Source organism: Hyaena hyaena, unplaced genomic scaffold, assembly GCF_003009895.1.
Source record: "Hyaena hyaena isolate Hyena2069 unplaced genomic scaffold, ASM300989v1 scaffold_400, whole genome shotgun sequence".
In the NCBI taxonomy this organism is placed as follows: Eukaryota; Metazoa; Chordata; class Mammalia; order Carnivora; family Hyaenidae; genus Hyaena; species Hyaena hyaena.
In genome coordinates, this window is record NW_024081031.1 from 1,235,322 (window position 1) to 1,258,656 (window position 23,335).

Genomic DNA, 23,335 nt, shown 5'->3' on the forward strand with positions numbered 1-23,335 from the left:
TTGTCTCAATTAGCAAATTTCTATTTGTCTGTCAAATTATTAGCTAATTTTTATTTGTCCATACTTGGAAAATTATCTTTAATCCCTTCTGACTTAAGGTAGTATCTTAACTTCTGTACCTATACAACTCTGTTTTCATAGCCTTCGTCACCCTCTACTGAAAGTGTTGGTTGACTCATTAATCATAGCTAACATACAAGCAACTTAAAAGCAGGAACTGGTGTTTAGCATAGTACTGGGCACACACTAAACACTCCCTAAACGAAATAAAGAAATGATGCAAGAAAGGATACCATGAGGCACTTTTCTTAATCCTTTCAATCCTATCATTCTCTGACTGTCTTGCATTAGAGATAAAAAATAATAATAATACCATGGGTTAAGAGTTGTTTACAAGAAATCTGGAGCGTCTGGGTGGCTCAGTTGGTTCAGCATCAGACTCTTGATGTTGGCTCAGGTCATGATCTCACAGTTTGTGGATGTGAGCCCCATCGGGCTCTGTGCTGACAGTGTGGAGCCTGCTTGGGATATTCTCTCTCTCTCTCTCTCTCTCTCTCTCTCTCTCTCTCCCCTCCACCCCTTTACCCTACATCAAAATAAATAAATTTAAAAAATTTTACAAATTGTTTACAAGAGATTTAAATTTTTTATGTTTACAACTTGGTGATAATCTTTTATTTTTTTAATTTAGTTTATTTATGTTGAGAAAGAGAATGAGAGAGAGTGCAAACAGGGGAAAGGCAGAGAGGGAGAGGGAGAATCCAAAGTAGGCTCTTCACTGTCAGTGCTGAGTGTGATGCGGGGCTGGATCTCACAAACCGTGAGATCATGACCTGAGGTGAAATCAAGACTCTGATGCTCAACCAACGGAGCCACCCAGGTGCCCCGATGGAGCTAATTAAGGCTCACCCAGATCCTTCTAAGCTAATAATGACATTAAATTTCACAGCATAAATTTTTACTAAAATTATCTTAAATTGCAGTCCTCATGACTGTGCCCCGAAGTTTTAAGAAATCTTGATATGAACAGTAGTTACAAATATTCTTAAGTAAAAATCTTAATTTAATTTCATATTTTATTATTACCATGCCCACCTCTACCCCAGACCAACCTAGTTCTAATCATGTTTCTTTCTCTTTTTTTTAATGTTTTATTTATTTCTAGGAGAGAGAGAGAGAGAGAGACAGAGGGTCAGAGAGAGAGGGAGTCACAGACTGAAACAGGCTCCAGGCTCTGAGCTGGCCATCAGCACAGAGCCCGACGCGGGGCTCGAACCCACGAACCACGAGATCATGACCTAAGTGAAAGTCGGACGCTTAACCGACTAAGCCACCCAGGCGCCCCCCCCTTTTTTTAAAAAATATTTTATTTATTTTTGAGAGAGAGATAGAGACAGCACGAGCAGGGGAGGGTCATAGAGAGAGGGAGACACAGAATCCGAAGCAGGCTCCAGGCCCTGAGCTAGCTGTCAGCACAGAGCCTGATGTGGGGCTCGAACCCATGAACCGTGAGATCATGACCTGAGCCGAAGTCAGCCCCCACCCAGGCGCCCCTCTAATCATCTGTTTCTAATTTTAACCTACAATTACTGTATGGAAAAGGATTTACTGTGTTTTTAATAAATGTTTATTCATTAAAAAAATTTTTTTAGGTTTATTTATTTTGAGAGAGAGAGAGGCATGGGAGGGTCACAGAGAGAGGGAGAAAAAGAAAATCCCAAACAGGCTCCATGCTGTGATAGTGTAGAACCCGATGTGAGGCTTAAACTCACAAACCATGAGATCATGACCTGAGCTAAAATCAAGAATCAGCTGCTTTAACCAACTGAGCCACCCAGATGCCCCAATGTTTATTCAGTTTTGAGAGAGAAAGCATGAGTTGGGGAAGGGCAGAGAGAGAGGGGGACAGAGGATCTGAAGTCGGCTCTGCGCTGACAGCAGCAAGTCCAATGCAGGGCTCGAATTCATGAACTGTGAGATCATGATCTGAGCTGAAGTTGGATGTTCAACTGACTGAGCCACCCGGGCGCCCCCAAAAGGATTTACTTTTAATAATGGTTAACTATGAAACTGCTTTTGAATTCAACATAAATGAGAATGACGATAATATTCATCACGTGAAGATCACGGAAATTAATGTTAAAGTGGTCCCAGGGAGAATGGGCAGAGGGAGGCTTAAATCATCATTAGTCACTTTAAAACAATCTTCACAAAGAAAAACAGCCTCAAAGACAAAATCGTACTATAATGTACTACTCACCTTTAAAGCGCCGTAACACAATCCATACAGTAAGGCTACTGCCACAATGCTACAGATAAAACTGTAAAGTGCTGCAAGCAGGCTTGTAGTGGCTAGACGGGAAAAGGAAAAAAAATTAAGTATTTCATAAACATTTATGGAAAATACACATCTGAAAAGGTCACTGAAAAATATTTAAAATGGTATAATATTGACTACAATGAAATATCTACTCATTTGAGTTTTACAAATTCAGTTATATCATCCTATCCTTTCCAGAGATTTTGAAACGACAAAGATTTACTATCCACAATTTTTGATACAGGACAAAATATATTCACCTTGTAAATAATGAAAATTTATACACGGCAGAAGAAATTGGACCTTAATATGCTTCAAGAGTGTATCCTATAATTTACAAAAGTACAGGAAAATGAAGCTTGCAGAGGTCTAAAAAGAGCTGGTGATGTATTCAGTACTCACTAAAAGATATTAGTCTCTGTAAACAGAATGTGTATTACTCAAAGAAGTAAATTTATATTCCCACGTGTTAATTAATTCTCACAAAAAGAGTACAGATTTGACTAATTACTAACAGCAACAACAATAGATCCACCTCATCAGTAAGTGCTAGGAAAACTGAAGAGCTAAATGCAAAAGAATGAAATCATACCGCTTTCTCACACTATACACAGAAATAAGCTCAAAATGGATTAAAGACCTAAATGTTAAGACATGAAACCACAGAACTATAAAAGAAAACATAGACAGTAATCTCCTGGACATCAGCATTAGCAATATTTTCTTGGCTCTGTCCTCAAAAATAACAGAAGCAAAAAAACCCACAAAAACACACAAAAAAACAATTGGGACTACATCAAACTAAAAAGTTTTGCAGAGTACAGGAAACTTAACAAAATAAAAAGGCAACCTACTGAATGGAAGAAGATACCTGCAAAAGATATATTCAATGAAGGGTTAATATCCAAAATATTTGAAGAACTTTTTTTTTAAAATATTTTTATTTATTTCTAGGAGAGAGAGAGACAGCGTGAACAGGGGAGGGCCAGAGAGAGAGGGAGATACAGACTCTGAAATAGGCTCCAGGCTCTGAGCTGGCAGTCAGCACAGAGCCCGACGCGGGGCTCGAACCCACGAACCGCGAGATCATGACCTAAGTGAAAGTCGGACGCTTAACCAACTAAGCCACCCAGGCGCCCCAATATTTGAAGAACTTCTACAACTCAGTATAAAATGGGAGAAAAAAAGAAAATAATCCAATTAGAAAATGAGCAGAGGACCTGACTAGACATTTTTCCAAAGAAGACATACAGAAGGCCAACGGACACGTGAAAAGACATTCAACATCACTAGTCATCACGGAAATACAAATCAAAACCACAATCAGGTATCACCTCACACCAGTCACAGTGACTAGTATAAAAAAGACAAGAAGTAACAAGTAGTTGGCAAGGGGTGAAGAAAAAGGAACCCTCGCGCAACTGTGAATGGGATATAAATTGGCGCAACCTTGAAGGAAACCAGTATGAAGGTCCTTCAAAAAATGAAAAATGGAACTACCATATGACCCAGTAATTCCACTTCTGGGTGTTTACCCAAAGAAAATGAAAACACTAATTCAAAAAGATATATGCACCCCTATGTTTACTGCATTATTTACATTAGTCAAGATATGGAAGCAACCTAAATGTGCACTGATGAATGAATAAAGAAGATGTGGTGTATACATACAGTGGAATATTATTTAGCCACAAAGAATGAAATATTGCCATTTGCAGCATGGATGGACTGACTGGGTATTATCCTAAGTGAAATAAGTCAGACAGAAAAAAACAAATACCATATGATTGCACTCACATGTAGAATCTAAAAAAACAAAACAAACAAAAAACACAAACAGACTCACAAACACATAACTGGTGGTGCCAAACTGGGGTTATGGGCAAAACAGGTAAAAGGGATAAAGAGACAAACTTCCAGTTAGAAAATAAATAAATCACAGGGATGAAAAGCACATCATAGGGAATATGTTCAATGATATTGTAATAACTTTGTAGAGGGAGAGACAGCAACTGCACTTACGGTGGTGAGCATTTTTTAATGTATGTAATGATTAAATCACGATGTCTTGTGCCTAAAACTAATATAATACTGTTATGTCAACATATAACTATGCTTCAATAAAAGATTAAAAATTTCTTTAAGTTCTGTTCTTATAAGTGGGAAAAAAAGGTCCAACGGAATTACTAATAATAAGGACTAAGGAATGGCTAAGATAGGTATCTTTTATTTCTAAAATAAGGATGATAACAGATTGTTGTTAATGGTAATTTTATATAGTAACCATTAAAAAAAAAAACCTACAGGAAAAACTTTTCTTTAGGAGGTATTAAATAAAACTAACACCTTATACAAGTTTGTAACTGACCATATGATGACTACTGTAAACGCCCTACCCTAAGCCTTCTACATACCCTAAATACTGAAACTGTCTTCAACCCATTAAGTTCTGCTGAAATTCACACTCCTTCAAAAATTTTTCAAAACATTAAAAATGCCCTAGAAACATATCAACATAAGAAAAGCTTAGTTTCTATTTAAAATTTAAGCCACAACATTTTATCAACAGATATGATTTCAATGCGTGTGCTGAGATGTGGACTACAAAAGCTAAGTCTGAAGAGAAATGGACCATCAAAGCTACAGTAATTTCTTAGCCTTTCATAATTTTTCTCTAGTTGTCCACTCATCTTTCATGTAAAATTTTAAAAGGTTAAATTAAATAACAATGGGTTTTGACCACAGTGTCTGCCAATAAAATTATTTTCAAGTTCTGCAAACCATTATCTGTTTCAGAGTAATACTAGTATGGTCTTTCTCACTTTCAGAATAAAGTATACATGTTGAGAGGAGAATAAATTTCTAAGCATATCAGTTCATAGCCACATATTCTACTCCAAACACAAAGATACTTCTAAAAATTTTATCTAGTTACTTTCACTAACAGCAGCTGGTTTTGGTATTCCCATTCTAAAGAAATAACAAAGCTCTGAAACCAAATTCAGAGACATACCAAATATATACACTAGTTCAAAATCTAAATACATTGTCATATATCAAGGGTCAATCTGTTTGGGATAGGTAACCTTTTTTAAATATTTCATACATCTAAACAAATTCTACCTAAACTCACTACAACTTATAGTTTTCGACAACAGTATGCTGTCACTTCTTACAAAGTAACTCTGTTATTCCTAGATACTTCAAAAAAGTGGCAGAATTAATTTTCTATCTACAAATTAATTTCTGTTAAGTCCTTAATTATTAAATGCCTTTTTCTAATTGAAATTCTGAAATGAAAACTGGAAAAATATTTTAATGTTCAGTTTATTACTTAATGATCTATAAAATATAAAAGTAATACTAAATGTGTCATGTTTTAAAAGGAGGTACTCACCATTACCACCAAAGATATGAATATCCAATTGTTCACAAAGGTACATAACAAATGTATTCACCTGAGGCAGGAGACCAATGAAAAATACTATTGGGAAACAGAGTGTAAACACTACAGAAGAAAAGAAAAGTGTATTAAAAACAGCACACCACATCTATCCTTTTGTTCATTTTTAAATCATAAAATGATTTTAAAACTCCAAAATGAATATAAACTACCAAGCAATTTTTAAAAAGATATCACTTTAAGCTATTTCTCTCTACATAACTGCTTGGATTTTAAACACTTTTTTCTTATTTAAATATTTATTTATTTTGAGAGAGAGAGAGAGAGAGAGAGAGAGAGAACGAGGGTGTGAGTGAGCATGAGCAAGGGAGGGGCAGAGAGAGGGAGAGAGAGAATCCCTGAGCAGGCTCTGCACTATACACTGTCAGTGCAGAGCCTGACATGGGACTCACACCTACAAAGCATGAGATCATGATCTGAGTCGAAATCAAGAGTTGGACGCTTAACCAGGTGAATCACCCAGGCACCCCTAACTTTTCAATGGCAAAGAACAGCTTTTAAAATTATTTCAACCATTTTCATATAATAATAATCTGTGATACAGAATCCAAAGGAAATCTTCCATTGCATCTATTTCAAGAACAAAAGAATTACTATAGTATCTGTTCATCATTCACTTTTTTCATTCATAAAAGCCCTACAGTTTTCTTCCTCATGGAGAAGATTCCAATGAACAGCAAAATAAGCTTATTAAAACCATTTTACCTATATAATTGATCTATTTATCAGTGAACTGTTTGTATACAAATAAATTAGTGTTAAGATCTGAAACACTTTAAAGATGACTCACCTATAACTAAATCCCTGGCTGATATCAGCACCAGTGGATTAGTGAAAGTTATTCCATATAATTTGAACTTGGTTGTAGTAAGGTTTCTGCTACCATAATCCAAGAGCCAAATAAGACCACAACATAAACAGAAATAAACTGGTCTACTGTAGGCAATGATACGATTATGGCCCTGAAAATGATATAAAAAAAAAAGTCAAGTTAATTGATTTTAAGAATTAAAACGAGCTATTGAGATCTTTGATGGCTTATATTCTAAGGATTCAAAATGTATCCATATGGAAGCCAAGTTTCTGACTATGGCAGAAAGGAATTACAAACATGGGAAGGAAGAAGAATAGAATGAACCCTGTGTTACTGAAATTGGAGGTATCAGTATGAACTTATTATTTTTTTATTTTCATTTTATTCATTTATTTTAATGTTTATTTATCTTGAGAGAGAGAGACAGAGACAGAGTGTGAGCAGGGGAGGGGCAGAGACAGATGGAGACACAGAATCCAAAGCTGGATCTAGGCTCCGAGCTGTCACCAGGGAGGCAGATGTGGGACTTGAACTCAAGAATCGTGAGGTCATGACCTGAGGCGAAGTGGGAAGTTTAACTGACTGGGCCATCCAGGTGCCCCAAGATCTTAGTTTACAGATAACATTATTCACTAAACAAAAAACAACCTAGGCCTTCACAGAGAAAAGGCTAGTTTGGGGTTAGGGGAGGTAAAGTATAAGATAAGCCTGGAAGACATTATTGTGAAAAAAAAGGAAGTACTTAAACAGTGATAAGCATACGTCAAAAAGACAGAAAGGGCAGCTTGGTAAGCTCCCAATGGCCAAATGAGGGATAATATGTGCATCAAAATAATGTTAGTAACACTGTAGTCCACTGAGTAAAATACGAACCCATGAATACATACCAATACAAGACAGAAAGGAAGGTTCTTACAGTAAGAAGCCCGCTAATAAATGTGGAAGGAATGATGGAATTAGAAAACTACTACTTGGCAACCAGCAAATAATAACTGATTCATGCAAGAAATATCCTTAAGTTTTTTACTGAAAACAAGTAGATGGAAGTTTCCAGGGCAAAGAGGCATATATAAAATCTCTTTATGAGACACTTATTAACTATAGGAGAAAAACAGTAACATTATAGTAAGTAGTGATTCTCAAGGGAGTGGGAAGGAATTTTGTCTCCTAGAGGCAAAATTTGTCCCTAGATGACATTTGGCAATGTCTGGAGACATTCTGGTTGTCACAGCTGGGGAGTGTGCTACTAGCATCTAATGGGTAGAGGTCAGAGATAATGCTAAACATCTGATAATGTACAAGACAGCACCCCTCCCTCCCATGAATTCTCAACAAAGAATTATCCAGCCCCAAATGTTAACACTGCAGAGTTTGAAAAACCCTGCATATACTACCCTTAGCCAAAAGATGAAAGTTAGCACACTAGTGCTAACACCATTAGTAAAAGCATAAATGAACATCATGTGCTTCCTGATATGAGGCACTGAAAAGAACATATCATTTTCATAATTTTCCTTTTAAAAAAGCATGTCCTGTATCTAATCAAGAAGAAATATCAGACAAACTCAAATTAAGGGATGGTCTACAAAATAACTGGCATGTACTCATCTAAAGTGTCAATATCGTGAAAGACAAACACATACCGAAGAAGTGCTCCAAGATTAAAAGAGGCTAAAAAGAACAAATGCATAATCAGGGATTTTCTACTGCCAACTAAGTCAACAGGAAATACCTGAGTAACATCTGTAGCTTAGAAAATCGTATCAATGTTTAATGTCCTGATTTTAATAATTATATTGAATTAATAATATAAAGGAATGCCTTTGTTTCTAGGAAACATACATGGCAGTATTTAGAGGTAAAGGAGCACGTGTCTACAATCCACTCTGAAAAGTTGTGTGTGGAGTTAGCAGGGTAGGGGAAGGGATAGAGAAAAACTAGAAAGAGAATAATATGAGACAATGTTCACACAGGGATCTGGGTGAACGGCATCAGGAATTCTTTACCCAATCCTTACAACTTTACCCTAAATTTCAAATTATGTCAAAATTTGAAATTGAAAACAATGCTGTCATATATCATTACACTTCAAAACCATTCTTACAAAACATTAAACAATCAGTTGAAAGAAAATCATTGGCCGCCTTCTTTTGTTCATCTACACTCTCTATTAAGTATTCTAATACTTAATGGGCAGAAATAACAATATCCAAGAAAGAAAGCATCGTCATAAACTGTTCTTGGAGTCTGTTTTTTAACTATTTTAAAGAGAATGTCATTTGGTCTTTCTAAGTATTAAATAAATACTCTATGGTGAGTTCTAAAATTGGATCATACTTCACAAAAAATACTGTTTATCAGCTAATACTCTTTTTCTAAAGTCACAAAGTAAATAATAAGGTTTTTAATGTCCTCAGTGCCCACAGGTCTAAACACCAGATCAATGAATTGCTTCTTTCTTTATTCTTCCTCCTAATGGTTACCTAAGCAAAATAATGTACAGTTCCCCCTTCTTCAAAATTCTATTTTTTAATACTTATTCATGATTTAGTCCTCAAAATTTATTAAATGCAAGTAATGAAATAATGAGTTTTATGAACCATGTCTACCTAACTGATAATCTCCTCCAGAAACAGTCTGTCAGAAAATGAATTATTATGCTCATTATCAAACTAGATTTAGAGTCCACAGTTACAATGCCATTTTACTTCATGCTAATACATCACCTGTATTCCTAGCAGAATGTCAAAACTTAGATGAGAAAATAACAACATAAATCTTAATTCAATCTGACATATAACCAAAAAAAATAAAAATAAAAATAAAAATAAAGACTTTGATGAATGTTAGGGAATTACAAATGACAGGCATATTAGAATGACTTACATGTCTGGGAGAAGAAGAATCTGGTTGAACACTCTAAAAATGAAACAAAAACACAGATTATAGGACTGAGGTCCTAATAACTTAATAAGCAACTTTCAAAATGCTTGAAATAATTTCAAGTAAAATATTCCATAGGTAAGAAGTGACCTATATTAATTCTGTTGAAATATCAACAGAAGGTGAAATATCAGCTCCAGATACTGGTGTCACTGTGATACCAAAGAGATCTCAAATCTTTCCGGACTCTTAAGCTTATTATGGTTCATTAATAATTGGCATCTAGCTTAACATTACTGAGATGGCATATGGTAGCAGGTCCATCTTACTCACTGAATCATTACTACACTTAAGTATAGTTAAGGTAGAATGCTTTCTTATGTGATACCACTCCATTCAGGAAATGCACAAAATATGGGGTTAGCTTATAAGAATTCTAGTTCTGCCCACAAATTCCAAGCTTACTAAATAATTCCACAGTATTTGTATTAAGCATATTATCTGCATTTTCACATCAAAGTCATCAAGTGAAGCTGTCTCCCTTTAAGAGATTTTATCAACTTTCCGGGGCGCCTGGGCGGTTTAGTCGGTTAAATGTCCAACTTTCACTTAGGTCATGATCTCACAGTTCGTGGGTTCGAGCCCCGCGTCGGGCTCTGTGCTGACTGCCAGCTCAGAGCCTGGAGCCTGTTTCAGTCTGTGACTCCCTCTCTCTCTGACCCTCCCCTGCTCACACTGTCTCTCTCTCTCTCCTAGAAATAAATAAAACATTAAAAAAAATAAATAAAAGAGATTTTATCAACTTTCCATAAAAATGTTCAAAAGGTATTTTGTGGCTACTTCCCAAATCATGGCTTTTCTCCCAGGCTCCATCCAGTTCAATTCCAGTAGCACGCCGAACAACTTCACTAGGATGACCTCTCACCTATCTTGGAACTCTGGGTCTATCATGGACCAAGCTCACTGGGTTTGCCACGTGGCTCTAGGTTGGACAGGATACCAGGTAAGCTCTAAACTCTTTCAATTCCAACATCTGGCCTCTAAAAGCCTCTGTTCCAGTCCTTCTTAACTTCTGTTTACGATATTACTAAGCTTCTTCTAGTCAAAAGACTTTTAAAATCTAAAACATTTTAAAATCTCAGTCATCTCTTACCTTTCCATATCTAACCAGATTAGCCTGAGAACAGTGAACAAAGTTAATGGGACAAGAGACACTGAATCAAGAATTTAAATAGTTTAAAGCAATAAAGAGATGGACTATAATGGTTAGAATGGGAAGAATAAAGGCCAGAAATTTTGACAGAGAATCACCAGATCTAATCAAAGGGGCCTGGTTACTTGTTATTAGCGATCGAGGAGTAAGGGATAGAGACTTTGGGATTTGCAGTCAGTATTCTATTGTCAAAAGTATAGAGAAACTGGGTGCTCGCTTTGGCAGCACATATACAAAAGCATAGAAACTGGGAAAAAAATATTTATCAGAAGATGACCATGTGCTATTTTTAAAATGTGCCCTTGGGGCACCTGGGTGGCTCAGTAGGTTAAGGGGTTGACTTTGGCTCCGGTTCGAGCCCAATGTTGGGCTCAGTGCTGACAGATCAGAGCTAGGAACCTGCTTTGAATTCTGTGTCTCCCTCTCTCTCTGCCCCTCCTCCACTCACGCTGTCTCTCTCTCTCTCAAAAAAACAGCTTTTAAATAAACACTGAAAAAAAAATTTTTTTTCTTAATGTGCCCAATTGCCTCTTAGGTATGCCGGACTAAAGCTTGTGAGAAGGATGAAGACTAGGACACATAAATCTAGATGTGATCCATTCAAAGCAGCAACAAATAAGGTAATAAAAGAGGGTGACTTCACTGGCAAGGAGTTGCAGGCTGAAAAGAGGGCCACATAAAACCCTAAAAAATTCTCATAAACTAAGAAGTAGTGCAAGACCAACAAAAAGTAGTTATCTGAAAAGTATGATAATCATCAGAGTATCATAAAATCACAGATGAACAATGAGGATAATATAAAAATGGAAGATATTATTCACAACTACTCACAAAGAATGGAGAATGAGAAAGGACATAAATCTGGCAATTAGAGATTATTACCCCATACAATTTCTGTAGTGCAATGAGGAAGAAAAGTATGGATGGGTCTTTAAGAAATGGAATAGATGACACAAGCAGCTTATTCTACACGTCTGCCTATAAATAAAGTACAGCTGATGGTATAAAGAGAACTAAACAAATAGTTTTCAGGACGGGGGAGGAGTTGTACATGTTAGCATATAATGGGCAAGTAATCAATACAAGCAAGGGTTTTTACTAGCTCAGAAAAAAAGTAAACAGTCCACACATTAACAGCCCACACTGATTCTGCATGGAAGGTAAAACATCAGGTATTTGAGCCTTCCATTTTTAGAAAACTTAAAATTAATAATATTTGGCACTTTAGACCTACTGTTTAAATAGCAAAGGGATACCAATCTTCTGCTTTCAGTGTCCCAAAGAATATATACACTAGTCTTGACATTACTCTATCTAACCAATGATGGATTTTAATAAATTTCACCTACAGAAGACTTAAAATATGGGAGTGGGAGAGATGAGGCTGTTATTTTTAAAATGAATTTCAAGAATGCTAATTCTTTTTTTTTTTTTTTTAACATTTATTTCTGAGAGACTTGAGAGAGACAAATCATGAGTGGGGGAGGGTCAGAGAGAGAAGGAGACACTGAAGCTCAAGCAGGCTCCAGGTTCTGAGCTGTCAGCACAGAGCCCAAAGCGGGGTTCAAACTCACGAACCGTGAGATCATGACCTGAGCCGAAGTCGGACACTTAACCAACTGAACCACCTAGGAGCCCCAAGTATGCTAATTCTTATTTTTAACAAATGCCCCCCCAAAATAGTTCTAAGGAAGATTCAATTACATATCATTATTTTTTAAAGTTTATATGTCCTTTGGTTCCCTATCCAGTCTAAGGTAAACATTTAGGAAAAATAAATCTAAAAATTCTTATCTTCCTATAAATGCAATGAATGACACAAAACCTCTGCCTTTTATCCAGCTGTCACTCCCTAGTCAGAAAACAAGAGAGAGATGTTGGTACCTTAAGCAGCGAGTACTGACAGCTGGCTATCACCAGGCAGAACTGGAAGACCCAGATATCTCTGAAGAAGCCTTGTATGAGAAGAACAGATCCCAAAAATGCCACAAGAATAGCCAGGATGACAGCTAACACATTTTCCAGAATCTCACGATTTCTGTAGATAAAAAAATGTCTGAGTAAGTACATCATCAATATAAGAAAGTAATTAGAGCGAAAAAAGGGAAGACATGAATAAGAAGTTCATACTGTCCTTGCGGACATGTTTTCTTGGTGCTAGTTTGGAATAAAGTTTTGGATCACACTGAAAGAGAAACCAGTTTACGTGGAAAATTAACACAAAATCTTATGTGCAAATAAAGCATGCTATAGTCAATTGTGAAGTTCTAATTTTAATACATATTAATTTTAATTTCTATTTTAAAAGTTTACTCTTCTTTAACATCTGCCATATCTTCTGTCACCTGTGTTGCCAAATAACTAACCAGCTTGAATATCAAATAAAAGGAGATACACAAACAAGTTTGAAAAACAAAATCTCAAAACAGTCTCTAGGAAATTAAATTGAAAAGCCGTTTTATAGGACAAAGTTTGTAACCAAATTTTGATACCAAGGAATTTCATTTTCCACATTTCTAAATCATCTGAAATAAATTACTTACATATAGGCTATTACATATATTGAGAATGAAAACATTAATAAAACCTACCAATGCTGCCTCTATCAAACCTGCTGAGACAATTCCATATTTTATTAAACTGACACTGCGAAAGAAACAGTATGATGACCCAGATACTATATATAGCAATGAAGAGTATTTTTATGTGTCATACCAAAAAAGGAGTATCTATCTCAAATACTTCTTGGGGAAATTTTACTCACAATATGTTAAATATTTGCTAAAAGTCTTATTTTTAAAAATCACTGACATGGGAATGTGCTCAGTACATTTACTATCCAAAGAAAACAGGACACAAAACTGTACATATAGGAAGATATAAGCTGTTATTCAAAAGCATACATATATAGGTTAAAAAAGACAATATATCAAAATGATACTGTTAATAACGGTTCTGAATGGAAAGATTATGGTTTGCCCCTTTTTGTCCTAAAATCTTCCTATATATATTTCATTTTCTAGAATGCGTAAAGAAATATTTTTATAATCATAAAAATCTGTATTGTTTTTATTAAGTCAGTGCCATATTTATAATCATTAACTGACCTAAAAAAAAAAAAAAACCCAGGTCTCTCTGTACTAGGTTTGTTTTATAGTTCTCTCAGATTAAAACAAGTTCAATAGTATTTTCAAATCAATAAACACTAGTAGTTTGTTCTCATATGGCAGTTGGTGGAGTTCTAGATTTGTCGATGTGCTGCCAAAGCGAGCAGAGCTCCAGATTAGTCAAATCCAGTGATCCTTGGCATTTCCACTACGTTACATACTGTCTACAGTTCTCATCACTGAATGGGTGCTCTCATTCAGCTTCTGCTAGTTTTAAATTTTGATGAATCCAATTTACCAACTTGTTCTTTTACTGTTTTTGGTGTCACATGCACAAAATTTTGCCTAATTCAAGGTCACAGAAATTTTTCTCCTACTATGTTTTGATTTTTTCTAGGAATTTTATTGCTTTATTAGCTTTTACATTTAGACCTCTGATCCATTTTGAGTTAATTTTTATAATTTTATAATAGAGTACAATGTAAGTATAAAAGATTTTATTCATATGAAAATCCAATTGAGCCAGCGCCACTTGTTGAAAAGCTTACCATTTCTCCACTTAACTGATTTGGGATATTATTTTGATGCCATTTAAGCCTGGAGTTTTCTTTACAGGCAGGTGTTTATCTACAATTTCCATTTATTTAATAGATACAGTACCATTAAGGTAATGTGTCTTTCAGAATCAACTATGATGATTTATATCTTTTAAGAAATTTGTACATTGTTGGGGCGCCTGGGTGGCTCAGTCGGTTAAGCTTCCGACTTCAGCTAGGTCATGATCTCACAGTTCATGGGTTCAAGCCCCTCATTGGGCTCTGTGCTGACAGCTCAGAGCCTGGAGCCTGCTTCAGAGTGTGTCTCGCTCTCTCTGCCCCTCCCCCACTCATTCTCTGTCTCTCTCTGTCTCAAAAATAAACTATAAAAAAATTTTTTTAAAAAAAGAAATTTGTACATTGTCAAGTTTATTTACATATAGCTGATCATAATATTCTATTATCCATGTAACACCTGCAGAATCTGTAGTGCTGTCCTACCTCATTCCTATTGTTGGCAATTTGCATTTTTCTCTCTTTTTTTCCCCCAATCAGCCTGGCTAAAGGTTTACCAATTTAAATTGAGGTTTTAGTTTCCTCGATCTCTCTCTATCTTTCTCTATCATTTTTGTTTCCTTGCTGATTTCTGCTTTGTTCTTTCCTATTTTCTTTCTCCTGCTTATATGGGCTTAATGTATTCTTCTTTCTCTAGTTTCTTAAGAAGGAAGGTAATGTCACTGAATTGACTTTTCTTCTTATTTAGGGCTATACATTCTCCTGAGTAAGGTGTTACTGTCAGCCCCCAAATTGTGATATGTTATGTTTTCATTCAGTTCAAAATACTTTCTAATTTCCTTCTTAATTTCTTTTTCGATCTGTGTGTTACTTAGAAGTATTATTTAGTTTCCAAATATTTAGGGATTTTCCAAGGTTCTTTTGTTTTTAACTTAAAGTTAATTCCACTATGGTCACAGAACACACTAAGTGTGACTTGAAACCTTTAAAATCTGACCTTATGTTGTGGCCCAGAATATGGTTTATCTTGGTAAATGTTCTAGCTGCATTTAAAAGGATGTGTATTTTGGGGCGTGCGGGTGGCTCAGTCGGTTAGGCGTCTGCTCAGGTCATGCTCTCACAGTTTGTGAGTCTTAGCCCTACATAAGACTGTGCTGACAGCTCAAAGCCTGGAGCCTGCTTCGGATTCTGTGTCTCCCTCTCTCTCTGCCCTCCCCCACCCCCCACCACGCGCGCTCTCTCTCTCAAAAATGCATAAACTTAAAAAAGAATGTATATTTTATTGTTATGAGTGGAGTTCCACAAATGTCAATCAACTTAGTTTGGCTGCCAGTACTGTTCAAGTCTCCTATGTCCCTAGTGATCTTCTACATATTTATTCTAATCAGTTATTCAGAGAGGGGTGTTGAATTACACTGTAATGTAAATTTGTCTATTTCTTCTATTTCTCTTTTTGTTTTTTAAGTTTCTTTACTTATTTTGAGAAAGAAAGAGAGGGAACCAGAGAGGGGCAGAGAAAATCCCAAGCAGGGACCATGCTGTTAGGGCAGAGCCTGACATGGGGTTTGAACTCATAAACTATGAGATCATGACCTGAGCTGAAACCAAGAGTCAGACACTCAACCAACTGAGCCACCCAGGCGCCCCTATCTCTCCTATTTCTATTGGCTTTAGTGTAAAAACATATAGGATAGTTGAATCCTACGAATTAATTGACCCCTTATCTTTACAAAATACTTTCTTTATCCTTGGTAATATTCTTTGCTCTAAAATCTACTGTGTCTGACATTAATACAGCTTTTCCAGCTTTACTTTGATTAGTATAGCATGGTTTATCTTTCCCAACTTTTACTTTTAACCTATCTCTGCCTTTATATTTAGTGCGTCTCTTATAGACATCTCTTGCTTTTTTCCCCCCAATTCAATTTTTGACTTTTTCTATCTTGTCATTTATTTTCTGTTGATGTGTTCTTGATCTCCTTTCCCTCTTTTTCTGCCTTCTTTCAGAGTAACAGAGTAATTTTCATGTCCCTTTTTAACTTCCTAGCTGTAACTCCTATTACTCTTTCTTTCATTTTAGTGGTTGGTTTAGGATAATATACATTTTATGGCAGTTTACTTCAAGTGATGTTATACCAGTTCATAAGAAACAGTAGTATGCTTTTATATGTTCCTTCCCAGCCTTATGCTATTGTCATGCGCTTTACTTTTACTTGGTATAAATCAGATAATATATTGTTATCGTTTTTTAAAATATCCAATTATCTCTTAAAGATACTGAATGAGCAAGAAAAAAAGTACTTTATGTATTTATCCATGTAGTTAACTTACCATTACCAATGATCTTTGTTACTTTGGGTAGGTCCATATTTCCATCTGGTATTATTTTCCTTCTGCCTGAAAGATATCCTTTAGCATTCTGTAGTGTGGGTCTGACTGCAAAAATTCTCTCAGTTTTTTGTAGTCTGAAAATGTCTTTATTTCATCTCCGTTTTTTAAAGATATTTTTGTTGGGTAAAGAATTCTAGGTTGACAGTTTTGGGGTTTTTTCCTTTCAGTACTTAAAAATGCTGACCCATTCTCTTCTTACTTGCTTTACTTCCAGCAATAAATCTAATGTCTTCCTTATCCTTATTCCTCTGTACAAACTGTTTTTTCCTCTTGGCAGTTTTTAAGGATTTTTATCATGAATTTTGAGCAATTATGTAGTTTAGTATAGTTTTCTTCATGCTTCTTGTGCTTGGGGTTCATGAATGTTTTTGAATGTGGATGTTTAGCATTTTCATCAAATTTGGAAAGTTTTCCACCACTTCCTCAAAATTTTTTCTCTTCCTGTCTTTTGAAGTTGTCTCACAGATTACTTTCATTTTGTTTATATGTTCTTTTCACTGGAGGATGTGAGTGGGAGAGGATTCTTTTTCTGTTTCACTTTGGATAGTTTCTATTGCTATGCTTTCAAATTCACTAATAATTTCTTCTGTGATGTTTAATCTACCATTAATCTCATCTGTTTTATTTTTCATCTCAAACACTGTAGTTTCATCTCTATAAAAGAACTATTTCAATAAGTTTGATTTGAATCTTTAAAAATACCTTTCACGTCTCTACATAACTTTTTTAACACACAGAGTACAATAAATACTTATTTATCTTTAACGTTTATTTATTTTTGAGAGAGTGGAAGGGAGGAGGGGAAGAGAGAAGGAGAGAAAGAATCTGAAGCAGGCTCCATGCTGTCAGCACAAAGCCCAATGTGGGGCTGACCCCACAAACTGTGAGAGCTGGACATTCAACCGACTACCCAGGTATCCCTTATTTTAATTTTTTTTCAGGTTTATTTATTAGAGAGAAAGAGAGAGAGAGAGCGAGCGCGCATGCATGTGAGGAAGTGCTTGAGTGTGTGCGACCAGGATAGAGAGTGGGAAAGAACCCCAAGCAGGCTCTGTGCTGTCACAACAGAGCCTCATGTGGCTTGATCGCAGACACTGTGAGATCATGACCTGAGCCTAGATCAACAGTCAAAGACTTAACCAACTGAGCCACCCAGGCGCCCCCAATTATACTTTGTTAATGTCTTTGACAGCTAATTCTAACATCTGTGATAATCACAGGTTGGTTTCGATTGGTTCATTAATCTCCCTCATTATAAATCATGTTTTACTGCTTCCTTGCATGCTTTGTTATCTATGGTTAGATGCCCTGGTGAAAACTTTTAGGTGGTAATAATTTTTAGATTTCTGTAAGTCTTCTTGAACTTTGTTATGCTACTTGGAAACAGTTTGATCATTTTAGGTCTTGCTTTTAGGACTTGTTTGGTGGGTCTGCAGCAGTGCTGCAGGTGGGTCTGCGAGGGCTAATTATTCCCCGCTTTCTAGGCAAGACTTTCCTGAGTACACAATGTACCGTAAAACGTGAATAATGAGTTTTTTCATTCAGATAGGTGGGAAGAGGCACTATTCCTGTCCCTGTGTGCCAGACACTGCTCCTCTAATCCTTTCACACACTTCTTACCTTGGCCTCAGATGGCTTCCTCACACACATTCACTTATCAGTATCTGCTAGATGGCTGTGGAGACCCCTGCAGAGCCCTGAGGTTCTCACTGTGAACAGCAGTCCCCTCTTCAATACTGTCCTACATGCCTTGGTCTCCCTGGTCTCATGGCTCCATCTCCCCAACTTGGGAAGTCTGCTGGGCTCTATTTCAGTACCTCCTCCCTGTGTTGCAGCCAGTGAGGAAGACTGGGGACTCTCTTAAGGCAGTAAGCTGGGGCAACTGCAGGGCTCACGTAATGTTGCCATCACTTGGAAATCACTGTCCTTTGTTGTCGCACCTCCCATGTCTTGAAAACCAAGGTTTTGTGCACTTTTTCTCTTTTTCATTGTTTCAGGCAGGAGAGTAAATCCAGTCTTTTTTACTTCAGTCAACAGGAAGCACCAAGTTTTAATGGACTAATACTGTTCGTTATTAAGAGTCTGGCTTTTAAGTAGAGTTCCATGATTCTTACTGACAATAAAACAATTTTTTGCTTTAAACATTAAAATTGCCACACAAAAAATTTTAATGGATTCAAGAGAGTCCATGTTTGAGGCACCTGGGTGGCTCAGTCGGTTAAACGACCAACTTCGGCTCAGGTCATGATCTCACAGTGTATGGGTTCGAGCCCCGCGTCGGGCTCTGTGCTGACAGCTGGCTCAGAGCCTGGAGGCTGTCTTCAGATTCTGTGTCTCCCTCTCTCTCTGACCCTCCCCTGCTCACACTGTCTCTATCTCTCTCTCAAAAATAATAAATAAAAAAACATTAAAAAAAAAAAAAGAGAGTCCATGTTTGAGAGCCCTATTAAGTTACATTTTATCTTAAAAGGACCAATATAGGAAACATTTTCCAACATGGTAACCAAGTAAAAACCTCAATGGGTAATCAGGGAAATTTCAATTTAAAAATAAAATCTACGTATTTTCTTTAATATCACCTGTTCTCACCTGTCAAACAGGGCCAACAGTGTGAGTCTGTCAAAGTTAATGCTGATCCATAGCTGGGGTAAGATCCAAAAGCGATAATAGTGTTTAACCTTTTGAGCAGCTTCTTCTGTTGGACCATAAGTAGCTGCCAAGTCAGGGCTTAGATCAATGTCTTGTTGCTCCAGCAAATCTGTATCGATCGTCAATAGTCTGTTCAACCGAATCTGCGGAAGAGAGAGCTAAAAGAAAGTCAGCACTGAAAGGCTTAGAATATCTTTACTCAAGTCATGATTCAAGGGCTACTTAATCAGCTTGCAGAAGACCTAAGCCCCCTCAATTCTCTACACTCCTTACAGATATTTTATGATCATTAAAAACTACAGAAGGTGATAATAGGACGTATACTTAAATAAAGCAAATTAATCAATAGGTTTTTGGAAAAGTTGTATTGGGAAAAATATTTGGAATCTTAACATTTTGTGATGGTATAGCTAGTGAATCCATAAAAATCACTAACAGTGTATTATTAGTGGCTTCCCATCTCCCTGTCACATTTATGGCCTGGTTTCATGAAGCTCTGCTAAATCTAAGCTCCTCTGAACTGGATTCAATGCTTTCAATTTCCATTTCTTCCTACAGCCTCTACCACTGTAGTTCCTAAATCCTCCTACATCTCCTTTACTTTTGTTTTGTTTTGGCAGGCTGCTCATCTGAGGAAATTACCACATTACACTTCCTTTAGCTTTAACTCATCCATTCAACAGTTAACCAGTTTTCCCTTCCTCTGAAAATGTCTGGGGGGGTTGCCTGGGTGCCTGAGTTGGTTTAGGGTCTGACTCTTGATTTCAGCTCAGGTCATTATCTCGTGGTTCATGGGACTGGGCCCCCCACAACGTGCTCTGCACTGACAGAGCAGAACCTGCTTCAGATTCTCTCTCTCCTTGTCTCTCTGTCCCTTGCTTATGCTCAATCTCTCACTCTCCCTCTCTCTCTCAAAAATAAACAAACATTAAAAAGATTTTTTTAAAATAAAAATGAGGGGCGCCTGGGTGGGTCAGTCGGTATAGTGTCTGATTTCGGCTCCAGTCGTGATCGCACAGCTCATGAGTTCAAGCCCCATGATGGGCTCTGTCCCCATAGCGCAGAGCCTGGAGCCTGCTTCAGATTCTGTGTCTCTGTCTCTCTCTGTCCCTCCCCTGCTCACACTATATCTCAAAAACTAATAAACATTAAAAAAAATTTTTTTAATAAAATAAATAAAAATAAAAATGAAAGAGTCTAAAGTTTCCCATATGTAGCACAGCCCTAGCCAGCATTTCACTATCCCAAGGATCCCATACCATTTAACAGTGAAAAACAAAACAAAAAAAATAATCATGTCCCTATTTTTTTACTTTCCAATGAAGTTTCTTAGAATACACGCCAGCAAAAAAGCAGAGACTGTCTTTACTTTTCAAACACCTATGTGGGAAATAGTGAAGAAAATTTGCTTCCTATAAATAACGTAGCCATTTTTATCTCTAAGCATTGACAAATACCTCCCCAAACATTTTTTTTTTCTCCAGGGTTTCTCAGCCTTGGCACTACAGGTATTTTCAGCCAGATAATTCTTTGTTGTAGCGGCTGTGCTGTCCACCGTAGGACGTTTTACAGTATCCTTGGCTTCTATCCAGTAGCTGCCAGTAGCATTTACCCTAGCTGTGACAAATATAAGTGTTTCCAGACATTGCCAAGTGTTCAAAACCACTGCTCTATCCCAACTCACATCTATGGTCTTAAAACCCAGCTCACAACTAATCATCTTCAGGAAGCCACTAATAATTAATCCTTTTGGCACATTTATTTATATGTATCTCTTATGTGTTCCATATAAGAATTTCATCTGTTTTGTCTTTTCTAAGTTCAATATAAACATCTTAAGGACAAAAACAGTGTTATCTTTTTAAAATATCCCCATTGTGGGGTGCCTGGGTGGCTTAGTCGGTTAAGCGTCCGACTTTCACTTAGGTCATGATCTCGCGGTTCGTGGGTTCGAGCCCCGTGTTGGGCTCTGTGCTGACTGCCAGCTCAGAGCCTGGAGCCTGTTTCAGTCTGTGACTCCCTCTCTCTCTGACCCTCCCCTGCTCACACTGTCTCTCTCTCTCTCCTAGAAATAAATAAAACATAAAAAAAAAAAAATTTTTTTAAATATCCCCATTGTATCTCACATGGCATATTTTTTTACAGAGTGATATCATCACTAAGCTTATTATACACACTGGTACATGGATAACTAATAGTTAAGGTAGATGATATTCAAAATCATAATTTTCAAAGTGAAGTTTTAAGATGGCACAATCAGATAGATGATGACACTGGTGAGTAAATGAACCTTTATATAACCTCAAAAGTGTAATTGTGATAGTGATTGTAATAGTGATTCATACATAGCTAATTAAACTTCATGGTATTTTAGGTTTGTTTCCTGACAAAGGACTTAGGAGATCCACTAGGGGACAGCAACGGCGATTTTGCCGTAGTTTACAACTAAATTGATATTTTATAACTTCAACTTCTCTGATTTGTGTAACGAAATCTGAATACACATTGTTTACTAAAAACAAAGGAAAACCTACCACATCATGTGGATAAAATCGAACTGAGGTAGAACTGGATACATGAGAATCCGTGTCACTAAAATAAAATGAAAAAAACTTTAGGGAATAAACAGCTTGTCAAAGAAGAGAAGGAAAAGTAAATCTTTTAACAATTAGATGACATTTATATTCTTCACTCTTCCTCGTCCTTCAAAATGCAAAATATCATTTCCCTACAGATGTAATTAAGAGCACAGTCTCTGGGCCAGAGGATCTATATTCAAATCTCTTCATCAGCTAAATGAGATCTTGGACAAGTTATCCAGCCTTTTAAACCACTCAGTTTAATATAGTAATATAGGAGAATAGTGCCTCTATTACAAAGTTCTTATGGGGAGTGTTTAAGAAAGGAATTAACATATTTAAGCTATAATAGCCTAGAATGTGATGAATCTGTTTCCACATTCAAGTTTAGATTTTGAAACCTGAGACCTTACCATATTTATGGCATAAAGAATCATTCTTAAATTATATTAAACATAATTGTTTCCATTGCTCCATATTTCTCTTGTTTCTACTATTACAAAATCACCTAACACTCCAATTTGGTCATTCCCAACAGGATCAGTTCCAAAACTGGACTATCAGAGCTTAGTGAGTATAGCTTTCTATATGTTCTATCTTTTCAGTGGATTAAGCTAAGTGACTACAAGATCCTATTGTTTAAAATTGCCCCTATGGGGCACCTGGGTGGCTCAGCTGGCTCAGGTCATGATCTCATAGTTTGTGGGTTTGAGCCCGTGTTGGGCTCTGTGCTGACAGCTCAGAACCTGGAGCCTGGTTCAAAATCTGTCTCTGACTCTCTCTGCCCCTCCCCTGCTCGTATATTGTCTCTCTCTTTCTCAACTATAAACATTAATAAAAAAAAATTATGGCCTCTAAAAACTTTTTAAAAATTAAGTGAACTGCCCATACATAAATGTGTAACATTTAAACAGGTATGTCTCATTATTAAATATAAATCCTAATAAAGGAATCAAATAAAATGACTCCAATGAAAAAAGTGAGCTACATCAGTCAATAATGGACTTCAAGGCAGCAACCTAAATAGATGAATAAGATTAGAATTTTAGAAAAAAAATATAATACATTCTCCATTAGAACCGATTATGTGACCAAGATCTCTAGTTCTTATTTGCTTTTCTCCTAACTTCTCCCTTTTCTTACAGTGTAATTTCTTACTAAGGGAAGGAGAGAAAAGAAACTAAATATAACATATGACCCATGTTTTAAGAAATTCCTCTTTCTTATAGGTAATAAATTTTAAAACAAAAGATGATCATGTAAAAAGATACTTTATCAAAACCCTTATGAATAACACTTTTAAAATACAAAGAGACCTGATAAGTCTGATGTTAGTAGTATAATTATTTTTCTAATAAGCTTTCT

General features: G+C 36.4%; 1 protein-coding gene across 6 annotated transcripts in view; it reads right to left on the minus strand.

The window, feature by feature from the left end:
* Positions 1 to 23,335, minus strand: part of PCNX1 (pecanex 1) — a 174,927-nt gene that overhangs the window by 52,615 nt on the left and 98,977 nt on the right. For 4 of the 6 annotated variants that reach the window (XM_039251844.1, XM_039251842.1, XM_039251840.1 and 1 more), the window contains 7 exons: positions 21,926 to 21,983; positions 19,332 to 19,549; positions 12,578 to 12,731; positions 9,484 to 9,516; positions 6,574 to 6,745; positions 5,718 to 5,828; positions 2,261 to 2,352 (listed from right to left, as the gene is read on the minus strand). In XM_039251844.1, coding sequence (XP_039107775.1) covers positions 2,261 to 2,352; positions 5,718 to 5,828; positions 6,574 to 6,745; positions 9,484 to 9,516; positions 12,578 to 12,731; positions 19,332 to 19,549; positions 21,926 to 21,983 — 838 coding nt within the window. The remainder of the gene's footprint in view (positions 1 to 2,260; positions 2,353 to 5,717; positions 5,829 to 6,573; positions 6,746 to 9,483; positions 9,517 to 12,577; positions 12,732 to 19,331; positions 19,550 to 21,925; positions 21,984 to 23,335) is intronic. The other 2 variants (XM_039251845.1, XM_039251843.1) reach the window with 1 other exon arrangement.